This window comes from Myodes glareolus, chromosome 15, assembly GCF_982192425.1.
Source record: "Myodes glareolus chromosome 15, mMyoGla1.1, whole genome shotgun sequence".
Classification (NCBI taxonomy): Eukaryota; Metazoa; Chordata; class Mammalia; order Rodentia; family Cricetidae; genus Myodes; species Myodes glareolus.
Window position 1 is genome coordinate 49405995 of NC_142040.1, and position 23417 is coordinate 49429411.

General features: G+C 37.1%; 1 protein-coding gene across 5 annotated transcripts in view; it reads left to right on the plus strand.

The window, feature by feature from the left end:
* Rictor (RPTOR independent companion of MTOR complex 2) overlaps positions 1-20223 on the plus strand; it is a 101295-nt gene extending 81072 nt beyond the window's left edge. For 2 of the 5 annotated variants that reach the window (XM_085676680.2, XM_087896912.1), the window contains 9 exons: positions 1842-2868; positions 3149-3220; positions 5038-5215; positions 6257-6338; positions 6993-7226; positions 13726-13881; positions 14579-14702; positions 15554-15692; positions 15827-20223. In XM_085676680.2, the coding sequence (XP_085532806.1) occupies positions 1842-2868; positions 3149-3220; positions 5038-5215; positions 6257-6338; positions 6993-7226; positions 13726-13881; positions 14579-14702; positions 15554-15692; positions 15827-15901 (2087 nt within the window). In that variant the 3' untranslated portion in view covers positions 15902-20223. The remainder of the gene's footprint in view (positions 1-1841; positions 2869-3148; positions 3221-5037; positions 5216-6256; positions 6339-6992; positions 7227-13725; positions 13882-14578; positions 14703-15553; positions 15693-15826) is intronic. The other 3 variants (XM_085676681.2, XM_085676682.2, XM_085676683.2) reach the window with 3 other exon arrangements.
* Positions 20224-23417: the final 3194 nt, after the last annotated feature.

The window sequence follows — 23417 nt, forward strand, 5'->3', positions numbered from 1 at the left end:
GATTTTACTACCTTCCTTTGTTTACTTAATACTTTCCTTCTTTTTCTTAAGAATAAGTAACTAAAGTAGAATGTGTTTGCTGAGAGTCATATCTTTATTAGATGTTACAGAGTGTGGGAGCCACATGTGTAGCTCAGTTGTAGAGCACTTTCCTGTTTTATGTGTAGCTCTGGGTTTATGCCTCAGAATTGGGGGAGAAAAGAACATTGGTGGAAGTGTTAAAAGATAGGATGCCAGAAATAAAGGATACATGAAGCAAATGATTCAAGAGTTGAATGTTAAAGGTTGTACAGAATTTAAGGCGTGCTTTTTAGATTTAAGATGATAAATACAAGCAGGGCGTGGTGACACATACCTTTAACCCCAGCACTTTGTGGGCAGAAGCAGGTGAATCTTCATGAGTTCTACACCAGTCTGGTCTACAGAGTAAGTCCCAGGACAACTAGGGCTGTTATACAGAGAAATCCTGTCTCAAAAAACCAAAGGAAGGGGAAAAGAAAAGGTGATAATAGGCCTGGTTGCCAATGCCTATAATTCTAATTCTTCATGAGGCTCATGCATGAGAATCTCAAGACCTGTCCAGTCTGTAGGATAAAGCCACGGCCAACTTGGCCAATCATAAGAGGTATTATGTTCAATCACCAGTACCCGTGAGAAAAGAAAGGAAAGGAGAGAGGTTAATTCTGCAAGTATACCTTTGAAATTCCATTACTTAAGCCTGAGACAAGAAGACTGTTGAAAGTTCAAGACTAGTCAGGGATACATACTAACTTGAGACCAGCCTGGGCAGTGTAAAATCATGTCTCAATCATTGTCTGTTACACTACGCCATACTCTTTACAACATGGTGAAACTTGATTTTTGAGAAATTGCATATGAAAAGATACATCTTAGAGTTCACAGATAGAGAAAGCTAGGGTAATATGTGAATTCATTTAGGATTTTACTTTGTCTTTTTTCAAGATATATTTAAAGTTCTTAATAATTACTCAATAGATAAATCTTATTGGTACTGTTAGATACCTGTGGGTTAACTGATGTGATGTATAACAGTTAGACACTAAGTTTGATGGGCAAAATGGACAGTAGATACTGGTTTAAATATGAAGCTTACACGTATGCCTCTGTTATCTGTAAGTGCGGTTATCTTTTCATAGCTGTGTGATATCCCAGACTCCCTCCAACCTCTGTACCCAAATCCATTGATGGTAAAAATCCTTTGAATAAAGTGACATGGTTCTATATTCGACTTATATACAAATCTCCCAAATATTTTATATATAATTAAATCCTTTAACACCTAATCTAGATGCTCAATAGTAAATTTTATTCTTTATTGCTTAAGGACTAACAGCAAGAAAAGTATATGTACATGTTAATTTAAGCACTTTTCCTTGAATATTTTTGGTTTCTGGTTAGTTGAACCCATGTATATACAACTTATTGATATGGAAGCCTGCAGTATTTAAAATTTAGCAATCTATTTCTTCTTAGATGAATGTCTCCTGCCGCTGTGATGTGAAGAAGAAACCATGCCCATGTACTACCAGAATGAGCATCCATGCTCAAGGGATTGGTTTCTCCTACTTTCTCTTTAATTTAATCTTGAATATTTCGAAAAATCAAAAGAAACTTCGTATACTCTGTACCAGGATGAGTCTTATAGTTTTTCTTTAGAAATAAGAGATCCTCACATAACCCTATCTTCTAGTTTATTCATATTATAACTCTGACCTTTAGGGTAGCATTTTTATTCCTTAATGTTCCCCCAGGTGGCTGTTTAAAAGGTGGGCTAATACTAAGCATTGTGATGAATTCTTCATATTTGTATGCTTTGACAGCTGGTTCTCCAATTACAGGCATGTTCATACTGGAGGATGACCGGTTTGGCAGCAGCTCCACCAGTACATTCTTCCTTGACATCAATGAAGATGCTGAGCCAGCATTTTATGACCGACCTGGACCCCTAAAGGATAAAAATTTATTTCCTTTTTTTGCGTCTAGCAAACTTGTAAAGCATCGTATCTTAAATTCGCTTACTTTGCCGACTAAAAAACACCGCAGCAGCAGTGATCCAAAAGGAGGAAAACTGTCATCTGAAAATAAGACAAGCAACCGGCGAATCAGAACGCTTACAGAGCCCAGTGTTGACTTTAATCACAGTGATGACTTTACACCTATCTCCACAGCACAGAAAACATTACAGCTAGAAACTTCCTTTGTTGTGAATAAACACCTTGAAGACACTGGCAGCACTCCAAGTATTGGAGAGAATGACTTAAAATTCCCCAAAAGTTTTGGTACGGAGAATCACAAAGAAAACACAAGCCGAGAGAGGCTGGTTGTAGAAAGCTCAACAAGCTCGCATATGAAGATCCGCAGCCAAAGCTTTAACACAGACACTACAACAAGTGGCATAAGTTCAATGAGCTCAAGTCCCTCTCGAGAGACAGTTGGTGTAGACCCTACAACTATGGACACAGATTGTGGAAGTATGAGTACTGTGGTAAGTACTAAAACTGTTAAGACAAGCCACTATTTGACACCACAGTCTAACCATCTGTCTCTCTCCAAATCAAACTCAGTGTCCCTGGTGCCACCAGGTTCTTCTCATACGCTTCCTAGAAGAGCACAGTCCCTTAAAGCGCCCTCCATTGCAACAATAAAAAGTCTAGCAGATTGCAACTTTAGCTACACAAGTTCTAGAGATGCCTTTGGCTATGCTACGTTGAAAAGATTACAGCAGCAGAGAATGCACCCCTCCTTATCGCACTCTGAAGCTTTGGCATCCCCAGCAAAAGACGTACTATTTACTGATACCATCACTATGAAGGCTAACAGTTTTGAATCCAGACTGACGCCAAGCAGGTGAGTAATACATACTTAAAATAAGTGAAAGTGGTTGAATTTTTACAGATAGACATATAAGACTTTAGTCAGATTGAGCACCGCAGAAGCCAAGTCTCAGAACTGACCCATTTACCACAGTAGGCTGTGAGCTCCCTGTTACCTGATATTATTTGAAATGGATTCTTGCAGCTGCGAGGGGGGAAGATAAACTCCACTAGGCCCTGAAAATAAACTTGTTTTGCAAGGTTATACAAGTCACAAGCTTTTTTTTTTTTTATTTATTTTTCGCTTCTGCAAGGATCGATTTTAAAAAGAAGCATGTCGGGGGAATCAGGAGCTTAAGACCTACAATAACAAACAACCTTTTCAGGTAGGTCAATTTAAAGCTCCAAAAGTTGACCTCTTACTATTTTTTAAAATAACTGAAAATTTCAGTTAAATTATTTTAGTTTATTTTAAGTACATGTAATTATTAAATAGGAACCTAATAAACACTAAATGAATTCCTGGGTTCTCAAGGCTAAAAAAGGTTCCATTTATATATTAAATATTCTATATTTAGATCATATCAAGCTATTAACAGTATACAGTTTAGGTTTGTTTTTTAAAATGATACCCTTTGAAATTTGATTGTTGTAAAGTTCCCCACTTCTCACAGTTGAGTTATGTTCATTTAAATGATTTATATTCCTTTAAACAGATTTCCAGGTGTTGAGTAGTTAGTTAGACCAGTATCTAAAAATAAACACTAGTTTGCAGAGTATTCTCATTGTCAGCATTGGAAGTTATTTATATCAGTTATAAAAATCGGTCTCATATCTGATTTTTTAGTGACATTTTTAATAAAAAGATCCTGGTAGCAGGTAGTGAATTTTGTCCCCTCTTTAAAAAAACGGTACAGTAATGGTTGGTGTAACTAGAAGTCATTATCTGTCCTCCTTGAGAATCCATAAGGGAGCCACATGCCTGTCAGCAAGCCATAGTGTAGAGCTACTGCCAAGCAACAGAACTGATGGGTTAGCTTGTCTGGGCCTCCATAAGCTCAGTTGGCGGAGGCTAGGCTAGATCTGTGCTTTTAATTTAAAATGTTACTTTCTAAGCAGAAAAAAAAATTTTTTTCTTAAAGTTTTTCTATAAAAACCCAATAAGCAAAACAGTTTAAAATGGAGCTATAGCTGATTGAAATAAAATTGGAAATGAAACACCCCCATAATTTCTCTGACTCCAGTAGTTCTTAGAGAGTTTTATAGAATCAAAGAGATATAACCATGTAAGGTTTGAAAAACATTGACTTCTTTTATAAAATTCATCAATTTCAGATAAGAGTCCTCTTGGAAATTAGGAATTGTTTTTACTATTATAATCTTAATGGCTACTATTTAAAGCACATTTCTTTTATGTGAAAAAGCACATAAAATTTATGTGTTTTATGTGAAATAATCCTTTGATTTACATTTGTACGTTTTATAAGACTTGGTTTTCCATTTAATAATGTAAGACTTTGAATAGTGTTCTGTATATTTGGCAAGGCCTATTCAGAGTGAACAATGTGTCTCTTGCTTGGTAATCAGTATGACAGAAGTGTTTTATGGAGATGTCCTTTTACCATGGTTATGGAATCATTGTGAAGGGTGCCCTATGAAGAAAGACTAGTGTTTTGTGAGATGTCCCTTGTAATAGTTACAAACGATTGGATTTTACTATGGTATATGTACCTTCTGTGTTAGACAAATGTTGTTTGATAAGCAAGCATTAATTAGCCCAGAAGATTGGTGAGTAATCTCAGTTTTCATGTGCTAATAGACACATCTTTAGCTGTATAACTCAAGTTCTGTGGTCCACTGACTGCAAACATAGTCTTTGAGCTGCACCTGTCTTAGGCTAGTTCCCTTTACTACTTTTGCAAATTGGTGGTGTTCTCTCTCATTACCCCCCTTTTCATCTTCACCTGGCAGAACATAGCAGTTGTTCTTTTGGTGACACGCAGCATTCCTGGTAACCTATTTTTTGGCCAATAGCAGCTAATATTAAAGTGCTTATGTGTTCCCAGCCAACTAAGATGATACTGCTTCGTGTTTGAATAACTACTTTGATGGTGGCATAAAATTAGGGATTGTTTGTTTGTTTTTAATATTCTTAATAGTACAAATCAAGAAGCTAATTCAAGGTTTTTTTGTGATGTTATAGGTTTATGAAAGCTTTAAGTTATGCATCATTAGATAAAGAAGATTTATTAAGTCCTATTAATCAAAATACCCTGCAGCGATCCTCCTCAGTTAGGTCCATGGTATCCAGTGCTACATACGGAGGTTCCGATGACTACATTGGACTTGCTCTTCCAGTAGACATCAATGATATATTTCAGGTATCATCCATATAATCTGTTTGTCTATGACCTGGCTTCCTGCTGTTTTTTTGTTGTTGTTGTTCTTGTTTGTTTGTTTGTTTAGTGTTTTATAACTGCTTATTAGAATGTGTAGTTTACAGTGGATATACTTATTATGGGAAAGATAAAGGTTTTGAGGTGATTTTTCATCTAAAAATACATTAAGATGAAAATAGCATGTTCTTAGCTGCTCTGTACTCTTAATCCGCTCCTCTGAATAAGACTTGTTCAGTCTCTGGAACCTTCCTCTTTCCAACTGTAATCTAATAGTTTGATTTATATGTAGTCTATGGTAGTTTAGTAAATTCCTAATCATCATTTAGACTCATTTAACTTTTGTTTTTTAGTCATTGATCCTATTTCTCACCTAGAGCAGCCACATGTGATGTCTATGTACACAATTTCTAGTGGGTTATAATAGTACTAAATAATACATATTTTCTTATATGACTAAGTATTTTGTTCCTTCAGCCTATTTTTGTTTGTATGTATGTAGAGTGTGTGTGGTATGTGTGTTTGGGTCTACACACCTGCAGTAGCCAGGGATGATCATCAGGGATCAATCATGCTTACGTACTCCATCTTACTCTTGCTTACTGAATCTGGAGCTCAGCTGGCAGCCAGCAAGCCCCAGCAGTCGTCCTGTCTCCATCCTTCACAGCCTTGCTTTACAAGCACCTGCACACATGGCCATGGCCAGCTTTTCTGTGGAGGGTAGAGAGTGAAACTGTTTTCATGCTTATACAGCAAGCACTCTTAACTCTTTGAACCATCCCTAGCTCCTAGATATTTTAGATAAGCACTAAATTACTTGCATACCCATTTAATTCACCAAGAATAAGGTTAAGACACTAGTTATTTGGTTATGTTTTGGTAATTTTAATCTTCTTTACTAAATTGCCTTATAGATTTGTATGCTACAGTTATTCTATTTCTGTTGCATTTCCCTGAATTTTCTTAACATTCATAAGATGAATTTCTTTGTTTGATGAAACTGACCCTACTTTGTATACATTTTAGATAAAGGATATTCCTTATTTTCAATCAAAGCACGTGCCACCAGACGACCGAGGTGCAAGAGCGTTTTCCCACGATGCAGGAGGTAATGTGTGCCCTTGGTTCTCCTGTGACTCCTTACCTTAAAAATGAAATTCTCTTTTTAGTGAAGTAACAGTAAAAGTTGGGCACACTAAACCAAAATAACTCAGTCAACTAAAAATTAAAGCGCAGTTGTTTTCCCAGTTTTAGGGGCCAGCCTCTCCAGTTGATAAAACCCAGAATAGTTCTTTCTTTTCTTAAAGTGCAGGAGGAGTGTTTAAACTCGTCTCCTGGGCCAGAGGCACAGCTGCTTACAATCAAGGAAGGGTGGGAGTTACTTATTTGCCATTGTGTAACTCTGTGCTATCAACTGCTGCATTTGTGAATGTGTGCATATGAACTGTTAATTTATAATTTTGTTTTAACATAGACCTTTTATACTTGAGTTTATTTAGGCAGTTATCAGGGTTAATTGAAAAATGATACATTGATGTAACCTGCTTTTTGTTTGTCTTTTAAAAAAACCTTACTGAAATAGTAAAGATATATGTGCTATCTGTTGTTATCTTTACAATTTTTAACAAATTATTCTATTTCTGTTAAATATTGAGTCATCAGAAGTTCTAAGTTTTCATCTTAAAAAAGTATTATTTTAAGACGTCATGAAAAAGATCCCAGTGGTGTCTTTATCGGATTGTATTTTTATTTAAACGTTCAGGTCTTCCATCTGGAGCTGGCGGTCTTGTAAAAAACTCCTTTCACTTGCTACGGCAGCAGATGAGTCTCACGGAAATAATGAACTCTGTTCACTCGGACGCTTCTCTGTTTTTAGAGAGCACAGAAGACACTGGACTGCAGGAGCACACAGATGACAATTGCCTTTACTGTGTCTGCATTGAAATTCTGGGCTTCCAGCCCAGTAACCAGCTAAGTTCAATATGTAGTCACTCAGGTGAGTGATAGTGTCCTTGGAGATGCATCTGCTCTGGTCACAAACCATCCAGCAGCCCCCTATTGAGGCCTTCCCACTCCATCTCACTACCTCAGACATAGTCTAGCTCTTTAGCAGCTTCCAGTTGCACTCTTAGTATTTCAGCCGCTAATTCTGTTTCTCTTCACTTTATCTTTTAATGTATTATTTAAAATTAATCTGTTTTTAATTCTTTATTGGCTCTGTAGCCCAACACATAAGATTCTTTGTGCTCTGTGGTTTTCATTGTTCTCATTTTTTGTAGCTGGTAGATCATGCCTGACTGACTTGAAGTTTTCAACAACTGCTGGGAATGGAAGCTGTATTTTCCTTGTTATTCTCCCCTATTCTTCCCCCCTCCACACACACACACACACAAACACACACCATGCTCTTACATAAACAAACAAAGACTGTCTAGAACGTTTGCCTCATCCAAAATCTCATATCTGAGAAGTGTCCCTATTCCTAAGCCCATTGTGGAAATTCCTTCCTCTTTTCTCTCATTGTCTTTGTACAGAGATTTCTTTTAACTGTGGTCATTACTCAGTCATCTTCTGAGCTTACCATGGTGACTTCCTTCAGAGCATGATCTGCTATCTTCATTTTCACATCTCTGACAGTAGCTGCTGCCTTGTACACTAGGCTCTCAGTATACATTTATTAGAGAGGGATTAAAGTAGGCACAAATGATCAGTTTCTTAATATGAATCACCAAGGTGTATTTATTAACAATTTCAACTAATGTTTAAAGTGTTTGTGTATATACCTTTTCTTGTTAAATATCAGTTGACTAGCCTCAGAAGTCTAGTGCTGACCAGGATTCTTTGAATGACTCTTGTGAAGTTCTCCCTAGGATTTCGTAACTTCCCAACTTGTAGCCTATGCCACCTGACGGTGCTGGAGAAACACCCAGCCAGGAGTGTCCTTCCTGGGATTTGCCACAAATGGGTTGAGGTTGTGCTTAGAAACTGATCCATCCTCTCAGTGGTTCCGTGTCCCAGTATGGGCCTGAATTTGACAGATTCCTAAACTAGGATTTTCACACTCTGAACCCAGGGCCTGTGTATGCTATGATTTTTTTTTTAAGCAAACTTATGTTTATTTGATTATTTTTTGAGAGTTTGTAAAATATTAGATGTACTACACACCATAGAATAGAAGGCATCTTAGGTCAGTTGGCAATATTGTTTATGATTTAGGGCCTTCAACTTTTCACTTACTCAATAGTGTGTGAATCATTTAGTATGGAGCTCTTTAGTTAGAAAAAGCACAGGGAGACCAGCCACCAAAACTGTCTTACGCAAAAAGAACACAGCCAGAATTAGATACCTGACCAGTTCTTGCAGAACTGTAGTAATCCAAGCAACATGCGGTCAGTATTAAGCACAGACACAAAGACTGAAAGCACAGAGTGGAGAAATTGGAAGCTAACCTGTGTGTCAGCTCACTGCTCTTCTGCAGAGGTGCTAAGATCACCTGCTGGAGAGAGGGCAGTATTTGTGATAAAGGGAAAACTGAATATCCTCCTGAAAATAAATAAGATTAGATGTCTCACTCTGAGCAAATGTCTCAACTCCACATGGACCTTAACTGCGAAAGTGCTGAGGAACTGTGTCAGCATTTCCTGACTACATGCTCTAAAATAACACTGCAGGGAACAAAAGCTAGAATGTCCAAAACTATAAGAAAACATTTTTGTGAAGAAAGAGAAATGAATGAAGTAACGTACAGAAATTAAGCAAATACTTGCAAACTACATGTCTGATAAGAAATCAATATACAAGCTGGGTTTAATTGCACACAACTTTAATCTCAGCATGTGGGAGGCAGATGCAAACAGAGTTCTATGAGTTCAAGGTCAGTTTGGTCTACAGAGTGAGTGTCAAGACAGCCATTGCCACATGGGGAAACACTGTCTGGAAAAGAAAATTTAATATACAGCAATTAGGATAAAAATGTGCAATAGACTTCTCAGGACATATAACTCAAAACCACCTTGAACTATCAGCTTAGAATAGCAAGAATGACTTGTCAAAATGCCAAATGATGGCAAATGCTGGCAAGGACAGGAAGAAAAGGAAATCCTTGCACATTGTTGCTTGGAATGTAAATTGCTACAGCTACTAAAGAAAGCAGTAAGGAAGAGTCTCAGAAAAGCAAAATGAAACTAGCCGTACAGCCCAGCAGTCCCATCACTTAAGAGAGATAAAGGAAGTGAAATCGATATGTCAAAGATACGCCATCCCGAGTGAACTGCGGTACTCTTCACAGTAGCCAAGAAGTGCAAACAAATATGTAATTGATAAATGAATGGATAGGGAATGTGTGGCATATGTACATATACTGAATATTCAGCCAGTGTCTTCTGTGCTCTCTAAAAACAGAAAAGGGGGAAGAAAAAATAATGGTAGGAGAACCAGTTATGAAATTCATAGACTGGAGGTGTACCTAAGACTGCAGCTGAAGGACAGTCAGGAGGCTAACTGAGGTTGTTTTCAAATTATTTTGAGATCAGAATTAAATGTTTTAATTTAAGTGTGAGAAGAACAATGTTGTATGAATGAGGGTGTTGAGGAATCATGAAGCAGAGCTCGGTCTACTTGAACTTCTTCCCAAAGTTACAGCGGGTTAGGAAATGCCAGGAAGTCCAGGACATCCAGCCAGCAAGAGTGCAGGTGTAAACAGCAGCGGCCTGGGCTTCAAGTCCCTGGGAGGTTGACATAAAAACTGGGCTGTTGTCCTTGTTGGACTGGTAAAGCCCGCTCTTCTTCGACCATTCCCCCAATCAGTCCCAATCCCACCTGTCCCCAGTCGACCTATAAAATCTATTCTGTTTATCCTTCCCAGGGAGAGCCATGTGTCCCCCACTTGGGAATTCCTTGTTATTTAGCCTCTCTGAGTCTAATAACCACTTACAAGTGAATAATGCAATGTTTGTCCTTTTGGAATTGTTTTACTTCATTCAGAATGATTTCCTGCTTTTCTTTATCCATCCTTTGGTTGAGGGACATCTAGGTGGTTTCCAGTTTCTACCTATTACAAATAAAGCTGCTGTGAACAGAGTTGAACAAGTATCTTTATGGTAGGATGGGGTATCCTTTGGATATATGCCCTGGAGTGGTATAATTGGTCTTGAAGCAGATCAATTTCCAATTTCCTGAGGAGTCTCCATATTTATTTCCATAGCGGCTGTACAGGTTTGCACTCCTACCAGCAGTGAAGGAGTGTTCTCCTTGGTCTGCATCCTTTCCAGCATGAACTATCACTTGTGTTTTTGATCTTAGTCATTCTCAAAGGCATAAGATGGGATCTCAGAGTCATTTTGATTTACAGTTCTCTGATGGCTAAGGATGTTGAGCATCTCCTTAAGTGTTCCTCATCCATTCTCCTCTGTTGAGAATTCTCTGTTTAGATCTATACCCCATTTTTTACATTGGATTATCTGGTTTGTTAATGTCTTGTTTCTTGAGTTCTTCATGTATTTTGGATATTAGTCTTCTGTCAGATGTAGTATTTATTTTTAAAAAAAAAAAAAAACTTTTCCCATTCTGTAGACTGCTGCCGTTTTATCCTGTTGCCAGTGTCCTTTCCCTTACAGAAACTTCTCAGTTTCATGAGGTCCCATTTATTAATTGTCTTTCTTGGTTCCTGCACTATTGGTGTTCTGGCCTAAGCCCAATCTTATTGGAGGCATGTTTTTTTTTTTTAAATTGAAGTTCTCTCCTTTCAGATGACTTAGCTCTTATCAAGTTGACATAAAAGTATCTAGCACAGCAGACATGGAAGTAGTGATCTAAGAAATGTGTGAAGGTGGAATAAAAAGTAGTACAAAAGTAGTAGTTTATTTTGTGGGAACCAAATTTGGTGGGGTTGAACCTCTTTTTTTCCCATGTGTATAATGAAGAAAGGGAAGCAGGCCAGCTTTTAGAAGTCTTACTTTCTAACTGAGTGCTTATCTTTTCTGTGTGAGTTACTCTTTTTTCATAAGCAGGATGGATGCTTAACTAATTTTCATTGTGTTTTATAGTACTAAGCTTGTGTGATTTTTTTTTTATAGGCTGCCTAGTGTTACTTTCTGAAAGAATGATCAGCAGCTTTTTTGTCTTTGTTTTCATCGATTTTAATACCTAAGGATTTTTTTCTTTTTTAAGTATTTATTTATATTGATTTTATTGAGCTATACATTTTTCATTTTTCTCTGGTCCCCTCCTATCCTCTCCCTTTCCCTTCAACCCTCTCCTAAGGTTCCCATGCTCCCAATTTACTCAGGTGATCTTGTCTTTTTCTACTTCCCATGTAGATTAGATCCATGTATGTCTCTCTTAGGGTCCTCATTGTTGTCTAAATTCTCTGGGATTGTGAATTGTAGGCTGATTTTCTTTGCTTTATGTTGAAAAGCCATTTATGAGTGAGTACATAAGATATTTGAATTTCTGGGTCTGGGTTACCTCACTCAATATGGTGCTTTCTAGATGTTACCATTTTTTTCTGCTGTGTAGTACTCCATTGAGTAAATGTACTGCGTTTTCCTTATCCATTCTTTGGGCGAGGGGCATTTAGGTTGTTTCCAGGTTCTGGCTATGACAGACAATGCTGCTATGAACATAGTTGAGCACATGTCCTTGTGGTATGATTTAGCTTTCTCTGGGTACATACCCAAAAGTGGTATTGCTGGGTCTTGAGGAAGGTTGTTTCCTAATTTTTTGAGAAATCACCATACTGATATCCAAAGGGGTTGTTGACTAAGACATGGGCCCCTGAAGACAATGCCTACAGAAAGTGATCATTGCTCTTACAACAGAGGCTGAAAGGAGATGCCTTATTCTTTGTATGACTTACATTTGTTTGATTTATGACAAAACAATCTTCAACCCTAATAAAAACTAAACTTGTGGAGAGAAAGGCTCCTTTAGAAAAAGATGTGTCTGTTGATGTAAATAGAGGCATAAATGTTTTGGGAGTAGCCAACTCTTTTTCTGATTGGATTTGATGCCCACTCCACAAGATGGAATTCAATTCTTAGTAATGTTAACTGGCCCAAAACCTTTGCCTTGCTTGGTTCTGCTTAAAGAACAATACTAAACTGCCCCTTAAACATTTACTTTTAAATGTTTTTAAATTTGTGAAGTTCTCACACATTACCATAGAAGAAGATTTATGTAATAGATGCAGTAGATTAAAACTAATGCAGGAACTCAAACTGGTCAAGTTCAGAGAAAAAGAGATGAGGAAAACTGCTCTGCTAAATGGGATACTTATATCAGTTTTCCTACTCCTAAGGATCTGAACAAAACAAATATTTTTTTTTAAAAAAAGACACCTTCTGAAACATAATGCATTAGATTAGAATACTGTTGATATTCTAACATAGAATGGTGTAGACTATTGAAGAAGACATTCTGTTTTGTGTTATAGGAAAATGTATTCTGTACATTGATTGCCTTACTTCCATGGATCTCAATTGTCTCATTTAAAGATAATAAAACTAACAAAGGTCTCTGAAAAAAAACAAAACAAAACAAAGGGGTTGTATCAATTTGCACTTTCACCAACAATGCAGGAGTGTTCCCTTTATCCCACATCCTCTCCAGCATAAGTTGTCATCACTGTTTTTGATCTTGGTCATTCTTACAGGTGTAAGATGAAATTTCAGAGTTGTTTTGATTTGTATTTCTCTGATGGCTAAGGATGTTGAACATTCCCTTAAGTGTCTTTCAGCCATTTTAGATTCCTCTGTTGAGAGTTCTCTGTTTAGGTCTCTACTCCAGTTTTTTTTTTTATTGGATTATTTGTTCTTTTGATGACCCCTAGGGATTTTTTTGAATGTATTGTTTTTTTTTATTTGTTCATGTGTTTATATATCATGCATGCACGTGTGTGTCGATATGCATGTGCCACAGGACCCACTTGAAGATCAGGGGACAACTAATTGGAGTCAGTTTTCTTCTTCCACCCTGTGGGTCCTGGGGTCAAACTCAGGTAGTATGACTTAGCAGCAAGCACCTTTTTAACCCATTGAGTCATATAGCTGGTCCATGCCCAGGACATTTTTAAACCCAAAAAACTTTCTCACTTAGATGTTAGGTTGATTTTTGGGGCCCTTAGCAGTACACAGAGAGAAAAACAAGAAGGGGAAATAAAATAGGAAGAGGTCTGAAATGACTTTAGACTTTTCATTGCATTTACTGTTGGGTGAGGCATTCAGGTAGAGGTAGAAAGGATGGGAGAAGAGAAGATAATAAGGTATGTTCTACATATTTGCTTGAAATTTAATGACATATTCCTAAATTGCTACTAGGGAAAAAAACTCTCTGGAATATAGCAGGTTCACTTGTGTGAACACTCAATATCTGAGCAGTCTAGATTTACTTCAAAAATCTTCATGAAAAGAAATTGTTGAGAACGGGAAAGGAGTTCTTTTAGAGTGTGCAGTCCTAGCACAGGAATGGAGCCCTAATCGAAATGCTTTTACCTTCAGACCTTCAAGATATTCCATATTCTGATTGGTGTGAGCAGACGATCCACAATCCCTTAGAAGTGGTTCCCTCCAAGTTCTCAGGGATTTCTGGGTGCAGCGATGGTGTGTCTCAAGAAGGCTCAGCCAGTAGCACCAAAAGCACAGAGCTGCTACTGGGTAAGTCTGCATTCTTAATAAAACTGTATTCAGTTGACTTTGCTTGTTAGCATATGTACTGTAATTTAGAGTTGTCTCTGTGGTGATATTTCATTTGTATTTTAATAAATAAAGCTTGCCTGAAATTCAGAGAGTAAAACAGCCGTACTGGTCAGCCTTACAGACGCTTACAGCCTTACACCACCAGGCAGTGGTGACACCCCAATAGCCACATTAGTTTGTCGTAGAAACCAGGTAATAGTGGTGCACGCCCTTAATCCCAGAACTAAAGAGGAATATAAAATGGGAGGTGACAGCTCTCAGACGCAGTCTCCTTCTGAAATTCCTGGAGGCACCATTTCGGACTGAGGTAGAGTAGGAGCCAGTGGCTGGCTGTTTTGCTTTTCTGATCTTCTGGTTGAACCCCAGTTTTTGTCTCTGGGTTTTTTATTAGTTGTGCTACATGTCTCCGAGCTACGACAGGTCAATGTTAGTCAGACATTTAGCAGACTCTTAAATACTCTTAAATACCCATGTCAGCCTTTCACAGGTTCCCTCTCAGTGGTCTTCTATTAGAGCTGTTTCTACATCATTGGCAAATTATGTGCAGTTGATTCCAGTTTTAGTTGCTTATGTAGTTTGAAAACAAATACCATGAACTGTAATCATTTTGCATTGTGATATGATGAAGGACCTTACACTGACATCTTCATTTCAGGTGTGAAAACCATTCCAGATGATACACCAATGTGCCGTATCCTGCTTCGTAAAGAAGTGCTAAGATTAGTTGTCAATTTGAGCAGCTCAGTTTCTACCAAGTGTCATGAAACAGGGCTTTTGACGTGAGTACTGCATGAAGGCTGGAAGCTAGTTCTACTTTGTCAGGAAAACACTTGGGTTGCTTGGAGTTGTACAACAGCAGTCATGGGCTGCGTTCCCATCTGAGGGGCTTCGCAGCGCTGCCTCAGCCTGCAGAGCAGGTTGAAGAGCAGAGTGGACTCCACCTAGACTTTCAAACAAGTCTGCAAAAACAGAAAACTATCTAAATGCCAGACCACTCTTGTCTCTTTTTTTAGTCTTGGTAAAATTGGGGGCGGGGGGGGTTAATTAATTATTTATGTTAAATGTATAGAACTTTTTTAAATTCCTAAATTCCAGTATTGGTGGCTGTAACTTGAATACAAAAATAAGCTTTTTAGATTTCTCAATCATTTTTCAAGAAAGTAAAGACCTAAGACCAAACGTTTGAGAAGCAAACTTAAGTTATAAACTGGTGGGATTTCCTAATTCAATTATTTTTCTCTTTTCCTTCTTTTAAGAGAAAAATATAAAATTTTTAAAATTGTTTTTCTAAGTCAGAGCAGCCTGTTGAATGAAAAATGATTTTAGCAAATTGTCTTTATCTGCGCTGTTTAGTAGCGGTTCTCAGAAGAGGTGTCTAATACAAGTGATTTGTAATGAGCCAGGTATGGTGGCATATACTTTTAATGCTTGCACTTGGATAGGGGGATCCGAAATGCTAGGGACTTGGAATCATTTTCAAAGCTGGCCTGGACTACATGAAACTCTGTAGCAAAAAGGGAAAAAGAGTGAGACAGACAAACTGACTAACTTACTATTTTTTATTATTAATCTACCACTCCTAATTTTGGCTATAATATTTATCATAACATTGTCTCTCTTTTCATTTTAGAATTAAAGAGAAGTATCCTCAAACATTTGATGACATATGCCTTTATTCTGAAGTTTCTCATTTGTTATCACACTGCACATTTAGACTTCCGTGCCGGAGGTTCATACAAGAGTTATTTCAGGACGTACAATTTTTACAAGTAAGTGAGATTATATTTCTGAAATTTGTCTCCTAGAATTATTCTATACTTGAAGTAAGTTGAAAAAGTATGTCACATTATATGCCATTTTTATTAAAGAAAAAAAAAGTTAACAGTTTGTCACTTTTTCCTAGATGCATGAAGAAGCAGAGGCTGTATTGGCAATTCCACCAAAACAACCTGTAGTTGAAGAATCTGCCGAATCCTGACCTCATATTTATGATGTTTATAGCTAGATACTATATATTTATCCACACTTGTGGATTTCCTAAACGCCTCACAAGACACTGACTGGCTGTCAGTGAGACAGAGTATCTTCTGACGCTGTCCCAGCAGTCATTGGTACAGAACAGTTGCAACTGCTGACGTCCCTAACCAAGCCAACTTCCTCTTTCCTTTGGGGCCCTTCTTGGGGTTCGTGATTCAGTACCACAGTTAGTTGCCACCATATTCAAGAGCCAAGCACTGAATAGCTACATAGGTTTTCTATTTTTTTATTTTAAAAGCATAATGACAGTGGAATAAAAGCAGGACATGAATAAGCACCTTCCACACAGTTATTTCTGACTGCTTTTTAGTTAAGGGTGAATTAAAAAGATGCCTTGTTTGTTAACTAATTTGTGGAAGCCAGGAGTCACTGTCTCTGAGGCTGCGTCCTGTTATCCCATAGGCTGTGCTGTAACTGACGGTATCTGAGGGTATTTATTTGTTGGCCCTTCTACATTTCCTTAATGTTTGTAACACTACTTCAGAGGTTTCTAACCTCGGAGCAGAAGAAGAGCCTCAACAATTGGAACTTAAAAGTTATTTTATGTTGCTAAATGCATAAAGATGTTCCTTTGTTTTCCATCTCTTCAGGTTTGTTGTAGTATGTTGTTAAAGGTTACTTGTACCAATTAAGGTTTTTCACTACAGTTGTTGATTAAAGTAAATAGTTCAATTGAAATACTTCCCATAGTCCCATCTCCAGAATGCAAATAAATAAGTGGATGGATGGATAGATGGATGGATGGATGGATGCCCAGTGGATCTCCATGCTAATCAGCTCCTCTCATTACCACTGTTAAACAGATTGAGCAAGTGTTAGTAGTCTGGACCCAAAGCAAAGGAAAGCATTAAATGATACTTCCGATCTCTTAAAGAAAAGACAAGTTTGCCTGAAATTTATACATTCCGTGTAAAAAAGAAGAGCCATATTTGCTTCTAAAAAGCATTATGCATCGTTGACACACATTAAGATTAAAAATTGTGGTGAAAAACCTTAATTACTAAATTTTACAGCAGCGATAGTGCAGTTTTTGTTAGTGTTCTTGTTTTGCACAAAATAATGGCAGTTATAGGTGAACTGAAGAATATAGTCATTGCCTTTATCACATTTGTGAAGCTGATGAAGGCAAAGTTTTGTCTGTCTAATTTGTGTGTGTATAAAGATATTTGAAAATCTTTACATAAATTAAACATATATGCAAATTTGTACATAAAGTAGCATGAACATAATTACTAGAATGCTTGTAAGTGAAAGGATTATCTTGTTTGAAATCATATATATAGAACAAGAACATCCAGCTGGACTGATTAGGACCCTTTTGTAATTCTTTTGTGTAGCCCGTTTTTACAGTTACACATCAGCTTTAACACCGCCATAGCCATCAGTCCCTATTTTCCCATGTTGCACACCCTTTTCATAATGGGCTTGTTTGCGAGATCTCTGTAGAGTAGCCTGTGAACTAGGACACAACTCACAGAGGCTTTTTTTTAAACTGGCACTGAAAGTTCCCACTAGGATGAAGCATTTCATCTCCCTTCCTAACTCCTCTTTGACTGCACTTCAGCAAGTTGTTCGTACATGCACTGTGTAGCAACTTCATGACAATAAAGCAGACAAGGGCTCTAAGCTGCTGCTCATGTTACAACACGGTTCTTCTCATTTGCTCAGATAATTCAGTGAGAGTAAAACTTTGAGCTTCATCACTGAACCCAAGCGTCTATTTAAATGTCAACAGTACTTCTAAGAGCATTGCCTATCGCCTTGGTCTTTGGTCTTGGATAATGAAACTGCCTTTCCAGAGAACCAAATGTCAGAGATACTAGACCAAATAGTGGTTACAATTCCAAAGGAAGGAATGTAGTCTTACTCATAATGGGATTAACATTTTAGACATTCATTTCAAACACTACCTCAGTTAACATAGAGTATAAAATCTGTGGTTTTATCCCTCTAAAATAATAATTATTTTTGTTTGTGTTTCATCACACAAAACTGTCCCCAGCCTTGCACACCTAAGTCAGCCATCCTGAAATTAAGGATGTGCCTAGTGTCCTAAGCAGGTTCTTTGTTTTGTTGTTTTGTTTTGACTTTTGACTGTTACTTTGAAAAGATATGTGTATGTATCATCGTCTGCCTATAGCACTTAATTTGGGAAGATATCAGAGCTTTGTGATTATCAGTATATTTGAGGAAATTATCTATGTTTAAATTTATAGTGCTATTTGGTTTAACCATAGTTTCACCGAGAGGTGTAATACATTTCCTTTAAGTACTTACTTGTGTAAAAGTAGACTTTCATGATGAAAACTACATGCAGTGCCAAGTGATTAGTGTAGGCGTTTAAGACAATTAAATTATAGCAGAAGAAGTTAGGAATGATGTCAATGGTAATAGAAATCATTGAGAAAACTATAAATGATAGATATTACCAAAATAATGTCAATACAGTAGTTTTTCAAGAGTTTAGAATTAATCTTAGTCATATAAATTTGTACTGTTGGTAATTATTTAATAATTTGAAGGAGTTTGAACAGTTAAGCTGGTTGTAAACTGTGAATTTCTAATTGTAAATTGTCATTTCTAATTGAATTTTTTTTAAGAACAGATTTCAGCTTCACATACTAAGTAAATACTGACAAATAAGGAGAAATTTAGTATTTATAAGGAAATAAGCTCTAAATTTTCTTATCCTTTTATTTTCTGTTTGTGGTTAGGGTATATTGGAGGAGCAAAGTGTTCTCCCTAACTTAAGTGTTTCTAATAGAGTAACAAATAGACGTCCCATAAGACAGTGATATTGATTGCAAGGCTATTGGGAAGTGCGTGCATTCTTGCCATGGTGATGTGGCTAAGTCACTGGGAGGCGTGTCTCCAGCAGACATGTCTTCAGCCGTGTTCCACTCTTGTCCAGTGCTTGATATGGGTAAAGCTGAATTCCGTGTTACCATGGCCGAGTATTCAAAGTGGGATATCACTGTGTATTTAGATTTGTCTACTGCTATTTATAGACATTTTTATTTCATTCCTTTCAGAGGATGCCTTTTATGACCCATATCAAAGCACAGATCATTAAGCAATAAGAAACAAAATTGTCTGTCATTCAAATTATAATTGCGATTATTCTTGTGTAGTAAGAGTGAGGTGCTAATTTTGTGTGAGAAGAATTTGTGACCACTTTGGAAATATATTTTGGAAGTAAGGTTTTTTTACCCTTCCTTTAGACTTTTACTTCCATTTTGTCTCAAATTCACAATCCATGAAAGAAAAGTAGAATTGTTTGAGAGAGTTCTAAGAAAAAGCTGCTTGCAATGTATATTTCAGAATTTCTTATGTGTGGGTTGGCAAAGGGCTCCGTTTTCTCTGTATAGACAAAGTCTGTTGTTCCCATCTTAACTTTGAGAGTTTCACTACACCAAGTCCCCCTTCCAGGCGTGCCAGTGAACCTGAGGGCAGTGCTTATAAAGGACACAGAAGTCTGCACAGGGCTTCCGAGGAGTCTTTTTCTTTTAATTACAGGTCCCCAGAGGGGTGTTTCATTTCTAGTACATTTATACGACTCACAGAATGTGGGATTTCTCCCCTTTGGAGTATTTTTATAGTTAAGTGGACAGCTCTGCCACAGATGCATGGATTGCACAATTGACTCTGTAAGACACTTAATATAAAAAGTTATGCCAAAAAAGAAGCATATCCTACAATTTTCCCATTTAACTAGGTTGGTTTAGCACAAAATGCAAAGTCTTGGGGCAGAGAGGGAGTAGTGAAAATTTTTTATGAACAATTATTGAAAATGCTCCATTACTGGCCTGTCAGAAACCCTAACAATGCATTGTGAAACAGATGATGTAAATTAAATTAAATTAGCTTTGAAAAGTGGTAAGGGATGGTAAAGAGAATCTTAGACTCGATGTTCTCTGACCACATGACCTTTTTTATTTAGTAATACGCTGCTACATTTTTGGAGGTTCTGGTGTTTGTAGGTCACTGAACAGACATTGAAATCTGATTTATATTGTATAACTGTAACATAGAAAGAAAAAGTATTTATATATTTTCCTTAAGAATATTTCATTGAGTTGTATATAATTTAAATAAGATTTGTCTCCAAATGGTTTTGCTCACCTTGATTTTTTTGTTGTTATTGTTGTGGTTTTATTGTTTTTGTATAATGTGTACAGTTTATGTTAAGGGCATTAAAGCCTCCTGAAACATAATCTTATCAAAGGGATTCATTGTTAATAAAATGTACTTAAAATTCTTAAACTTGTGGTGGTGTTGCTCTGTTTGAAAATGTGTGTCACCTGGGCCTTCCTTGACTTGAATCACGTGATACCGACGTTTACAGGTATGATTTCCAGTGAATGAGGCTTTTTGATTCCCAAATGGGGATGGTCTTGTACTGTGAAAAGGGCTGCTCCCAATTTTATAAAGTAATTGTTTTTCTTGGTATTCTTTAGAACTTGATCTGACATAGTTACTTTTTAATTTGAAATCATTATTGTAAAGGTTTGGAAATAGAAATGTCTTTAGCTAGAGCAGCTTTGGACTTCCTGAGATAGTAAGAAAGTGACATGTAAATAGACTGGCGTTCAACCATTTCCACACTGCCTTGATCAGAGGCCAGCCTCTCTTCCCTTGTGGCAGAATAGCAACATACAGGAAAAGAGCCAGCAGAGAAATTCAGTGTGAAAGCCAAAGTCAAAGTTGCCCCACCTTAATCAGCCTTGTTTCAGATATTTGGCCTGTGGACACCTATGTATGAGTGTGTGTGTCATTGTTCTCACCTTATACCATGTTTTTATAAAAATTGTAAAATGAAAAGAATGCCTAATTTGTCATAACTGAATAAGAGAATAATAGTTTATATTTTTTAAGCTTTACCATATGAAAGTATTCAAATAGCTGTAGAGATAACTCGGTGGTTAAAGCACTGGCTCTTTTTCAGAGGACCTGGGTTTAATTCCTGGCACACACCTGTGATTTTCTTAGTGCTTATTTGGGGCACTAGACAAACTTCATACACTTAACATTTCATATTGGAGATAACTCATCATCTTGTTTGCTAATTTTGAAGACTTTTCATGTCTATTTTATCTTTCAGGGTTTAAGAAGCCCTCCATACAGTGTCTTCTAAGCCCTTTGAGACAAAGCAAGCTTAACCAACAGCGCATTGATGCAACTCTAATTCAACTTTTTGTTCTTGTAAATGCATACTTTGTAAATGAGATTAACTATGAGAATCTCTCTCTCTCTCTCTCTCTCTCTCTCTCTCTCTCTCTGTGTCTCTGTCTCTCTCTCTCTCTCTCTCTCTCACACACACACACACACACACACACAGTACATGGATATGTTTGTATATGTGGAGTCAAGGAAGGTCAAGTGTCTAAATCACCTTTTTTTTGAGATGGGGTTTGTTGATGAACTTAGATCATGATTAAGCTATAACCAATGAGTTCAGGAATCCTGTCTCACACTCTGCAGTCTATCTCTCTGCTGACTTATGGCTGTGCAGGAGCATTTAACCCATGCAATCCCACCTATCAATTCTTAGATTTATCTCCTCTAACCTTCAGAGTCCTTTTCAGAAAGTGCTTGCTAATGCCTGTATCTTGAAGTGTTTTGTTAATGTCTTTGGCAGTTTCAGAGTTTCAAATGCTAGGTGGCTGTAGCTGTGTAGGTTTGTTTTCGAGTCATCACCACATCTCAATAGTCTGTTCATCTCTTTTTGTGCTCATATCATATGATTTTGTTTATGTGGCCTTGGAGTATATAATGGTTTATATATACCATTATAATGGAGTATATAATGGTCAAGTATCATAATATGTCCAGCTAAGAATTGCTATAGGTATTCAGTTTTTTTTTACTTCTGTATGAAGTCCCCTCGCCACATAATATCAAAACATTAAACATACAGAATTTAAAAAAAAAAAAGAGCTTCAAAAGAAAAAGGCCAAGCAACATAAAGGCAGACATATCACAATTATACCTGACTTCTCAAAAGGAAACTCTGAAAGTCAGAAGGTCCTGGATAGATGTTCTGCAGACTTAAGAGTCCTTGGATGCCAGCCCAGACTATACCCAGCAAAGCTTTCAGTCACCATAGGCCGAGAAAATAAGATATTCTATGACAAAACCAGATTTAAACAATATCTATCCACAAATTCAGCCCTACAAAAAGTATTAGAAGTAAAACTCAAATTCAAAGACGCTAGCAGAAACAGGCAATCTTAAAACAGCAAATCCCAAAGAAGCAAAACATGGACACACACACACATTACCAACAACAACAGCAAAGCCGAAATAACAGGTACTAACAATCACTGGTCATTAGTATCTCTTAGTATCAACAGTCTAATTCAGCTATAAAAAGACAACAGACTAACAGAATGGATATGAAAACAGGATCCATCCTGCTGCTGCATAGAAGAAACACTTCAACTTCAAAGACATTACCTCAGAGTAAGGAGTTGGGAAAATATTTTCCAATCAGATAGACCTAAGAAACAAGCTGGTTTAACTATCATAATATCTAACGAAACAGACTTCAAACTAAAGTTAATCAAAGAGATGAAGGACATTTCATTTTCACAGGATCTTCATCAAGATGAAGTCTCAATTCTGAACGTCTGTGCACCCACATTTGTAAAAGAAACATTACTAAAGCACAAATCACACATCAAACCCCACACAGTAATAGTGGGAGACTTCAGCACCCCACTCTCACCACTGGGCAGGTCTGCCAAACAGAAACTTACAGAGAAATAAAGCAACTAATCAAAATTGTGACTCAAATGGATGTAACAGACATCTATAGAACATTCCACCTAAACACAATAGAATATACCTTCTTTTAAGCACCTCATGGAATCTTCTTAAAAGTTGACCACATTCTCAGTAACAAAGCAAACATCAATAGATACAAAAAAAGAATTGGAATAACCATCTATATCTTATTTAATCACCATGGCTTAAAGTTAGAATTCAACAACCATGCTAATTACAGAAAACCCACAAACTCATGGAAATTGAATAGTGCTCAATTGAATCATCCCTGGGTCAAGAAAGAAAGACTGCCTAGAATTCAATGAAAGTGAATACACAGCATACTCATACTTAAGGGTAACTTTGAAAACGGTGCTAAGAGGACAGTTCATAGCACTAAGTGCTACATAAAGAACTTGAAGAAATCTCACACTAGCGACTTAAGAGCACACCTGAAAGCTCTAGAACAAAAAGAAGCAAACTCATCTAGGAGGACTAGATGCCAGAAAATAATATGAGGGCTGAAACCAATAAAATAAAAATAAAGCAGTACAAAAAAATGAGATAACGAGTTGGTTCTGTGAGAAAATCAACAAGATAGACAAACCCTTATCCAAACTAACCAAAAGGCAGAGAAAGAAGATGCAAATTAACAAAATCAGAAATGAAAAGGGGGACATAACCACAGACAC